At 30.4% G+C, this 10,924-nt stretch overlaps 1 protein-coding gene across 5 annotated transcripts; it reads right to left on the minus strand.

The window, feature by feature from the left end:
* Positions 1–3,748: 3,748 nt before the first annotated feature.
* LOC130940605 (vacuolar protein sorting-associated protein 41 homolog) lies at positions 3,749–7,807 on the minus strand. 5 transcript variants are annotated; one of them, XM_057868801.1, is made up of 9 exons: positions 7,285–7,807; positions 6,576–7,147; positions 5,714–5,817; positions 5,545–5,638; positions 5,284–5,439; positions 5,142–5,204; positions 4,912–4,977; positions 4,297–4,358; positions 3,749–3,994 (listed from the first exon to the last, which is right to left on the minus strand). In XM_057868801.1, the coding sequence occupies exons 4-9, from the start codon at positions 5,584–5,586 to the stop codon at positions 3,970–3,972; spliced, it is 414 nt and encodes a 137-aa protein (XP_057724784.1). In that variant the 5' UTR covers positions 5,587–5,638; positions 5,714–5,817; positions 6,576–7,147; positions 7,285–7,807; the 3' UTR covers positions 3,749–3,969. The 5 variants fall into 5 exon arrangements, with proteins under 5 accessions (XP_057724784.1, XP_057724782.1, XP_057724783.1 ...); XM_057868799.1 differs by having other exon boundaries at positions 4,297–4,370; XM_057868800.1 differs by having other exon boundaries at positions 4,297–4,374.
* Positions 7,808–10,924: the final 3,117 nt, after the last annotated feature.

Raw genomic sequence — 10,924 nt, forward strand, 5'->3', positions numbered from 1 at the left:
GTTTGATGAAATGTTTTCTCTAGTTTTTTAGTAGTTTTCTTTGCTCTTGGCCTATGGTAAGAGAATTGAGTGATCTTGAGTCATTGGGTCTCAATGATTTGGTGATTTGAGAACCCTATGTGATCAATTTGATAACCATTGACTCTAACCCACTACTAATTCAATTGGTAGATAGGTTAGGACTTATGGATTGATGTTGATCAAGCCTATTTGACGTGCCTCGAGCTTAGGAGTAGATTATACGTACTTAAAGCTTTTGGAGATAGACTTAATAGGTTGGCCTCTCATAATTGTCAATGTATAGTTTGTGGACAAGGATGGTGATCTCAATTTACCTATGTCTAGCCAAGAGTATATTTTCTTTATTTTATTAGTAATTGTTCAATTACTTTCTCTACCCTTCATCAATTAAACCCCCTTGCATCTTCATAACCAATAATCGTTCACCTCATTGCAAATCATTGTGAGACGACCCAAAGTCTAAATACTCCGGTTAATTCTTATTTGGGGTTTGTTACTTGTGACAACCAAATTTTTGATTGGGAGGATTATTTATTAGTGTAGAACTATACTTGCAACGAGATTACATACATTTGTGAAAATTCTATACTGACACGACAAAATTCCACTCGTCAGACGGTGATGCCACGAGCTCAACACAGAACTTCGTGCGACAGCGAGGAGAGGAGGAACGATGTGAAGAGGGCCTAGTAAAGCTTTCCCAGATGACGAAGGCACCCACGGTCTATCCCCGCCGGCAGCGACAGTACCTTTTACCGGAGGAGAAGCGTTCGACGACAACTTTGAAGAGGGAGGGATGAGGGTGAAAATGAGTTCATAGGTCAGGAGTGTGAATAGAGCTCGATAAGGGTGGTGATAAAATTAGGGTTAACTCAATATTTTCGACGAAAAATTTTAAATTACAGACAAATTTTCTGTCTGTAATAATTTAATAAAATGCAGCATTTTATCTATTTAATTACAGACGAATTTTCTGTCTGTAACTATTTTTCACAAAAAAATTAATTTTACTAACAGAATTATCGACGGATTCTATTTTTCGTCTGTAATTTATACTAATTCGTTTTTTTGTTTTTCAATAAAAAAATCCCTCTGAAATTTCGTCTGTATTTCTATGGGATAAAATCTGTCGAAAATATCCATCTGTAATAACTAGTTTTCTAGTAGTGTGTGTAGAGTGAAGATAACGCAATGAATACAATAAAGACAATTAAGAATAAAGCAAAAACTCTAAACAACTATGAACACCCAAAAGATAACGCCTCTTTATGAAACACAACATTTCAACAAAGGTTCAGGAGGCGATTTGTCTCAATTATAAAGGATAAAAACTCACGTAGACAAATTACTGACACATCAGCAAGTGAGGCTCAAAACTGGTTGCAAAGACTGAAATGTACATATATCAAAATAGTTAGAGACCGATTGGATTTTTATATTTCTTAGGGAGTGCGAAGTCCATTAGGCAAATGATTAGAGATCAAAAAGAAAACTTACTCTTTTTTTTATCCTTTCCTCCTATATATTATTGTATAATTATTAAAAATTAGAATGAAATGAAAGATATGTTTTAGTTAAATAAATGTATATTTTATTCTAACCAAAAAATATTAAATAGTTAGAATTTTATTATTATATTTTCTTTGTTAAATATAATGAGATTATTTTTATTTTAAAATAAAAATTCATTTTGTTTTTTTTTCTTTAATTTTTAACAAGCTAACAAAATAGAAATTATAGAAAACTAAAATAATGATTTTAAAATATAATTAATATAAATGTAAAACCACACCAAAATTTAATAAAAGAGTAAAGTATTGTTTTTGTCTCCAACGTTTGGGGTAAATCTCAAAATTGTCCCTAATGTTTCAATCGTCCTATTTACGTCCCTAACGTTTTAAAATTGACTCAATGTTGTCCTACCGTTAGGGATCCGTTAATAAAATTAACGGCGAGACAAAATTGAGACGATTTTGAAACGTTAGAGACGTAAATAGGACTAAAACGTTGGGGACAAAAACGATACATAGAAATAAATTTTAATTTTATTTTTCAATAATATCAATTTTTACTGTACATAGTATTCAATTATTTTTAATCATATTTACACTTAATCATCTTATTTTTATTCTAAATAAATTTATTTTTTTAATTTTACACTTAAAGTAATGTATTTTTTTATAAATAAATAAATTTTACACTTTTATTCTAAATAAATAATGTAATGTGATTAGAATGAAAGTGTAAAACTATAAAAAAAATATAAGTAATGTGATTAAGTAATGAAAGTAAAATTACATTATTTATTTAGAATGAAAGTATAAAATTTATTTATTTATAAAAAAATTATATTACTTTAAGCGTAAAATTATAAAAAAATTAATTTATTTAGAATGAAAATAAGGTGATTAAGTGTAAATATGATTAAAAATAATTAATACTATGTACAGTAAAAAATTGATATTATTGAAGAATAAAATTAAAATTTATTTCTATGTATCGTTTTTGTCCTCAACGTTTTAGTCCTATTTACGTCCCTAACGTTTAAAAGTCGTCACAATTTTGTCCCGCCGTTAATTTTATTAACGGATCCCTAACGGCAGGACAACATTGAGTCAATTTTAAAACGTTAGGGACGTAAATATGACGATTGAAACGTTAAGGACAATTTTGAGATTTCCCCTAAACGTTGAGGACAAAAACAATACTTTACTCTTAATAAAATTAAAGGGTAAAACCATTCAAATGGTAACTGAAAGTTCATATCCTGATAAAAACAATTTCAAAAAAATTACGAACGACACATAACACTTCAAAAGATTTAAATCATTCAAATAAATATATAAAAATATGTTTTTAATATATACATTTAATGATTAAATCAATTAATAAAATAAATATTTTAGTAATTATTATTATTCATTCTTATATTTCTGTGAATCAATAATTCTAATATATATGGATATTATTATTAAAAATGATCACTTATTAAATAATTGAATTTATTAATATTTAATAATTTATTATAATAAAATTTATTAATAATTATAATATTTTATGTTATATTTTTTTAATAGTTATTTTGATTTTTTCTTATATCTTTATGAATATTATATATAAAGTATTTTATTTACGCACTACAAGAAAAACACCCATTCAGGTACACTTGAAAAGTGTAGCCAAAAGTGAAAAAAAATGATGCCTTAGGCTACGGCTACGCTTTTTGGGCTACGGCTACGCTTTTAGAGGTGATTCCTATTCGGCCGTTGCCTATTCTCAAAGGCTACGCTTTTCTACACCAAAGGCTACGCTTTTGCCGTTTGGGAATAGGCTACGCTTTTCAAGTGATGCTGTCCAGGACCAAAGGCTACGCTTTTCAGCTTTCATTCTTCCAGAATAGGCTACGCTTTTCAACGCTACTGCATCACTTGTAAAGCATAGCCACATTGTATACTATAACTACTTTTTATAAGCGTAGCCTTAGGTCCCTCTTTTTTTTTTTGTATACTATAGCTACTGTATATAAGTGTAGCCTTAGGTCTTTTTTTCTGTATATATATATATATATATATATATATATATATATATATATAAAATTATCTAATAATTATTAATACAACATAATAATTAATATGATTACATGTATAAATGAGTTGAATATTACAAAATAAAAATAAATACATAATTATACTAAATAATTTCTTTATATAATAAAAATTGTCTCTAACCAAAATATATTTATAACATTGATCCAAAAGTACTAGAATGAAGTTAACTGTAAAAATTCATACAACTCAAACTAAAATAAGCATAGCCATATCAAAACCATAATATCACTTATCCAATAAAAGTATCTTCTAATAAAAATCATTAGTCAACCATACATGTAAAGATTCTAAATAGCACTCTATCTTAGCCAATAAACCACAATAATAGTCAGCTTAATCTTCATTGCTTAATCTTCATTGTTACCCTGCATAATTATATAAAAAAGTAGTTAAAAAAATATTCATAATGACATTTGTAGTTATAAAAATTAAATCGAACACGTAGTCATAGTAAACCAAGAAAGCATATACTAAAAAAAAATAACATGGTCACGGCAGAAGAGGTGAATTCAAGGAATTATGTATTATCTTGTTTCATTCAAACCATGAAAATGTACAGGTGTTTCTTTCTTCCATTTCCTTTAACACAATCCTGATATGTCCCTATAGCATTTTTCATGCACTAATTAACCAGACTTTCACACTTAAATTAGATATAGGGACAAACCTTCTCAAGAGTATAGTGCTGACTGCTATGTAGAAAAGGTAGCAGCATCTTTGGATCATAATCTGCATAGAGTTCTAGCTATGCACATAAGACCAAAAAAACCAGATTATTGAATGTCATAAACAGTAACTTTTAATTGCATTCAGCAAATACAAACCATTATTGATGTTAAGCAGCACAAAACAAATATCATAACAACCAGGCACTATTTGAAGATAAATGGGGAAAAGCCCATCACCGAAATGCATATAGTATATGAATATGGGTATGGTATTACAATTGAAGCACATAATGAAGTAGAAGTAGCTGGATTATCAGTTAATGAGAACAAAAACAAGATAGAACATGAAAATATGTCCATCTTCAAGAAGAAGATCAATCTACTTTTTTAACCCTATAAATGTCTAAGAAATGTTCAATCTCAATCCACAACTATTGAAAATATGTTTGCTCAAGATTCTAATATATTACACGAAGCTTGTAAATGAAACTCATCAGATGCTGCAATAGAATGCCAACAAAGATGAGAAATATGATTTTGCACATCAGAGAATACCACAAAATCATATAAAAACATGAAATTTGAATATCAATTGCTACAAAGTATAATTTTACCTTTTCATGGATTGAATCTTGTAGGTTATATTTATCAATGAAATCAAAGAGTTCTGGTTTCATAAGCTGAAAATTTCAAATAAAAGAAAAAGAAAAAAGAAAAGGGAAGTGAATTAACAGTCAAAACAAAATAGACTAAAGACTATTTATCCTACTATCAAAGCATTTGAATGATATTTAATTAATTTAATAGCTGCCTGAACACTGGAAAAATTAATCAGAAAATGTACATCAGCATAAAATGAAAATGCTTTATCATATTGCCCAGCAATAACATACAACTCTGCCAATGCCTGACAAAGAACAAGTACAAGTTAATGTCCAAAATGGTAAAAAATATTCAAAGAAGAAAAATATAATAATCAGGCTAACCTCCTTGAGCGAATCGGTCATGGATGAAGTATTGAGCTGAGGTTCGATGGCTGAAATTACAGGTAATGCAGAATAAATTACAGATGGCCATGATTTCACAGTGAACAAGAGATCCTTATGATAAGATGGATTTGTAGCCAATGCCACAAGGGCAACCTGTAGAACCAAAATCAAAATCAAAGTTTTTGGCCCCACATCAGTTCAAAACAGATACCACGTAAGCACATCAGTTTTGAAAGAGACTGCTTTGTTTTAGCCTACCTCATAAGCAGTATCACGTAGTCTAGGGTTTTCTGTTGGCATGTAAGGAACCAAAACAGGAAGTTGACGGAGGTGGGCAAAGTGAAATACCCATCTGTCGAATACATTCCATCAGTAACTGAATAACAAATCACAAACTGCAAACAAAACTACTAATGCCATGCAGTACCTCTCCCATGCTGAAGCTGATCCTCGCAGCAAATTGGGACATAGAGAAGCTGCTTTACCATATTTTCATTCCACAATCAAATGATCTAGGTACCTCGATCGTACCTGCAAAGATAGTAGTAAAAATGAAAATATAAGTCTTAATTAGCTAAAAAATGAGCAAATTCTGCAGAAGGTAACAATTCATTGACCAAGACATGTAATACATGATATGGTATGGCTTTTCTATAGAAACAAATATTAAAATGAGATGAAAAATAGAACACCAATCAAGCTTCAATATTAAAGAAATCAATTTTATACATGCAATGTTAATTAACTAAATGGGCAGATATAGAGATTGCATTTCATTTTCTTTTGAGCTTGCATCTTGAGTGTATAATATTATGTAGTGTTATTGGGAGCAAAATAAATTATGTAAAGTAAAAGATTTACTGAGAAACAGAACATTTGAAGAACCTTCAGATACATGCAATCAACATAAACAAGTGCCTTCAGCAGCATATATGTATGTCCTTATTCCAGTTATGTTCTATGTTATTCTACATTTTTACACATCCAACTTTTATTATTATAAAAAGACTTGAAAAATCTCTACCTCATCAAGTAATTATTATAATCGGGACAGCTCAAGACCATAGCCAACAAAAAATCTAACAAACAGAATAGAAGTCATTTAATTTGGTTGAACATTAAATCATATGCACAACCCAACTTCATAAGAAGATGATAACTAACAAGATCATGGAAACACCATTTGTAAATCAAGTTTGCATTAATAGCATATATAACAAACAGACTTAATCAGCATTACCAGAAGAATAATAGTAAATAAATAAATGAAATATGAAATATTATCTTACTTGAGAGCCACATAGGTCAAGAAGAAAGTAGCATTGTCTGGAAGGCTCGCAGCTAGCAAAGACACAAGTTACTGTCTGCATTCTCACATCAAAACACATCAAAAATGGCTTTACCACTACCAAACCTCTAATCTTCCAATCCAAGCTCCTCTGTTTTTCTCTGGTATACCTCTTCACAACTCTTTTCCTCGCTCTCTACACCATTCTCTCTCAATCCAAATGCTTATTCAGATCTTTCCCTTTGGATCCAATTCAGGATCCTCTCTTCTCTTACCCTTCCTCCTATGGAGAGCACAAGTATGCTGTCTTAACCACACGTTCTACATGCACTTCTCCTATTTTCTTTTCAGGTGCTCTGCCTCGATTCCTCTGTTCTGTGTGATTCTCTCCCAATATAGAAAATGCTGAATTTGTGTTGTTGTGATAAAGCTGAAGAATTTCCACTAATGGATTGTGGTTATCGTATTCAGATTACTTGGATGTTGTGAAGGAGATCAAGAATTTGATCAAGGACTCTTCATTAGTTGAGGAGTCGAGTGCTCTGCGCTACATGCTTCTCGGCTACCAGGAAGCTAAAACCATTCATGCAGTAAAACCCCCAATTCCTATCAGTGTCATATCCAGAAGCTACAACCCCTAATTAAAAACCCTAAAATTGGAACCCAAAACCTCCCAAATTTCACAGAACAAACTGAAAATCGATACATACCTTCTCAGGTGAGCGGCGATGACGATGCTGAGCGACGACGACGATGCTGAGCAGCGACAGTGAGCACATGCGACGATGATGCTGAGCGGCGACGGTGAGTGCACGAGATGGCAATGCGAGGCGACGGTCAGCGCACGCAACGACGATGGTCCGCGCGGTAGAGCCCTAGCCGGCGTCGTCCTCTCCTTCCTTCCCCTCTCCTCTCTTCTCTTCTTCTTCCCGTTCTCCCCTTTTCTGATTTTTCCCTCTTTTGTGTGTGTGTGAGTGAGGATGAGAGTGTGAGCTTGTGAGTGGTGAGCTGGTGACTGGTGAGTGGCGCAGCCATGTGGTGAGTGGTGACTGGGTGGCGACGGTCAACAGCGACGGTGAGAAGGCGAAGGTGATGAGTGTCGTAGGTGATGTGTGTTGAAGGTGAGAATGGGGAAGGTGAGGATTGTGTGCCAAAGGATTGGCGAAGGTGAGGGTTCCTCCAATTGAAGGTGCTGTGTGCGTGTGTGCTTTTGGAGAGAATTGAAAGAGGAATAAAAATTTATGTAAGTGTTAGGATTTGGTCTCATACATTAGGCATCACTTTTAAAACGCACCTAAAACTTAATGAATAGGCTACTCTCTAAAAGCGTTCCCTTTGATACAAAAAGTAAACTTATAAATATTAACCTACGGCTACGCTTTATAAGTGATTTCTAAAATACCTAAGGCTACACTTTTTAAATGATGCCACAATTGTGTATCCTTTTCTCATATAAAAAGGCAACACGGAAAAAAGCGTAGCCTATTCTATGAATAGGCTACGCTTTTCAAATGTAGCTTAAAAAAAGTGTGGCTGAATGGGTATTTTTCTTGTAGTGACGGTCCATGAATATAAGTTTTAGAGTCAAATTTTTTTGTTTAGTTTTTTTTTTCTATGATTTCTTAGCTATATCATATAACAATAATGCATTCTTTATTTTCTTATTGAAATTGATCTTTTTAAAATATAAATTAGAATTTTGTTGTTTTATTAATCTATTTTTACTTTTATTTTTTTTAAATTATTAAAAATTTTTAAGTGAGTTGAAAAGGAAGTTGAATCAAGGAACTACTTTTAGATTTGAATAAACAAGTTATGCAAAATTCTAGTTCTAAGATATTATTTGCAATTTTGTTTTTTGATTATGCAAAACAAAAAATGCAAAAAATAGGAAAGAAGAAGAGTGATGCCTCGATATATTCTGATTCAGCTATGAAGTACAATGTGACTTGCGTCTAGTCTTCACACAATAATGGTAGAATTTTTACTATAATCAAAATAGATTATAATTACCAACTCCAAAAGATTCACACTCTTATAAACCACCTAATTAAGTTGTCCCAAGTTTAATAAATCATCTAGATGCTAACTCAACCTAGTTAAGAAAAATTAAGTGCACTTTAATCCAACACAATTTTAAAATCAAAACTCTCAATCAAATTAAAAGTTAAATGATTTTTGTATACATTACTTTCTTTGACTTTTGTATACATTATTCTTTTTGCCTTTTATATCTCTCAAAATAAATTTGAATGTAAACAAAAAAAAGCTAATTAAAAACAAGAAAATCAATGATTGTTTTTTATGATTTTTAATATACACGAAAATAGTTTCTTCTTTCTTGATGATCAATGTATAGAACTTTATATCTCTTCTTTAATGTAGGAATAGTTTTCTTTTTACATTAACTAGCTGTTGTACCATTTATACTTGAGGTAGTTGGCATTAAAGGGGTTTTTTTTTTTAATATTCTTCCATTCGAAATATAGTAGCTCTTTATGATTATAATGTGATTTTGGAGAGCTTTGATTGTTGTCTTGATTGTGCTATAATCTGTCCAAACATAAATTGCTATCTTCTTCAATGATATATTTATTAATGTTTTAGTAATTGTAATAATCAATGAAGAATAAATAATTGAATTTATTAATATTTAATAATTAATTATAATAAATTATTCTTGATTGATTACTATAATGCTCATCATCACAAAAATTAGTTATACTAGAAAATAATTAATTTTATTTGTCATCATAAGATATCATATCAAATCTTGACTTAACAATTTCTTTTTTAATGACAAACATGATTAAATTTAATTAAAGAGAAAGTGTATAAATGATTTTTCTAAAATTTCAACAATTTTTTCGGTTGATGAGCATTTATCAATTAAATAATAGTTTAATCTTTATTTTTTCTCATTTTTTTATCACAATTCAAAATAAGTCATGACTGCTGCTCAAAAAAATTATTCTCCTAACAAATTTAAATATAAGTTGAATAAAAAAGTTACAAATATTTTTAATAAATTTACAAGTACTAAAATAAATAGTTACATATTATTTTTAACAAAAACATAAATAGATCAATATAGTTGGATTCTACGTGTGACATATGGAGCATATAATATTTAAAAACTCGACAAAGACTAGGTACTCATTACAGATCATTATTCTTGAAGAGAAAGTCTCATATTTAAGTATTCGTTCTTGAAAAATATTTTTAGAAAAATGGAGTGAGTTTTACAACTCAATGTCTAGACAATACATTTATAATTTATACGAGAATATGAGATCATATAAACATTATTATCAAAGTAAATTTTATTTAGAAAATAGTAATTTATATAATTAAGTGAATCAATAAGAAAGTTCTCATTACAGGAATCAAATCAATTAGTCCACACTGGACAACTCCATCTCTAAGGGTAGCATTTTCCTCTCGTGTATCCATACAGAATAACAGATCCAACGTGTGGCCTACACATTAGGCTAGCAACGCTCCTGCTAGTTGAGGTCTGAGTTAGATGTATCTAAGTAGGGGTGGAAAAAGGTTAGGCGGCCTGTCAGGGCCTGCAGCCTGGCCTGTATTTGGCCTGACCTGGCATGACCTATTATAAAATAGGCACAGGCTCAGACTTTTATAAAAGCCTTATTATGTTAATAAGTCAAGTTCAGACTCACTAATTAGCCTTATTAGCCTGTTAGGTTTGTTTGGGCCTGTTAATATATAATTACATATATAAATAATTTTTTTTATCAACAAAATTATGAGATATTTTAAATTTGTTATATTTAATTATAAATAGTTTTATATATTTTAAATACTTTAAAGTTTAAAAATTCTTATAAATACTAAATATGATATATTACATACAAATATGTTTATTAAAAAATAGTTTTTTTTATAAATAATATTTTTATTTTTGTAAAAAAAATTATCAGGTCTTTTAACATGTTTCAAGTCAGGCTAAACTGAATAACAGACAAAGCTTAATACTTTAAAAAAAAGCCTATAGTAGACTGCAAGCCAGACTCAAGCCAATTAACTATATGACAGACCAGGTCTATTAAGAATAAAGTCTAGCCTGACCTGACATGTTTTTACCCCTACATCTAAGTTAACATCAAAATTGCCGTTAACTACAATTTTCTAATAGAGTCTTCAAAACCAATTCAAAACATATAATTTCAAATACAACAAAAATCTATAAAAGAAAGTGCATTAACAGAGTTTCTTGCACATCGACCCATAGAGGATTATAGTACAATGCAATGTGAGTTTTCAGATGTGGACATAATGACGTTATCTGAAAAAGAACAATCGATAAAGGAAGCAAAATAGACTTTG

Source organism: Arachis stenosperma, chromosome 7, assembly GCF_014773155.1.
Source record: "Arachis stenosperma cultivar V10309 chromosome 7, arast.V10309.gnm1.PFL2, whole genome shotgun sequence".
Taxonomy (NCBI): domain Eukaryota; kingdom Viridiplantae; phylum Streptophyta; class Magnoliopsida; order Fabales; family Fabaceae; genus Arachis; species Arachis stenosperma.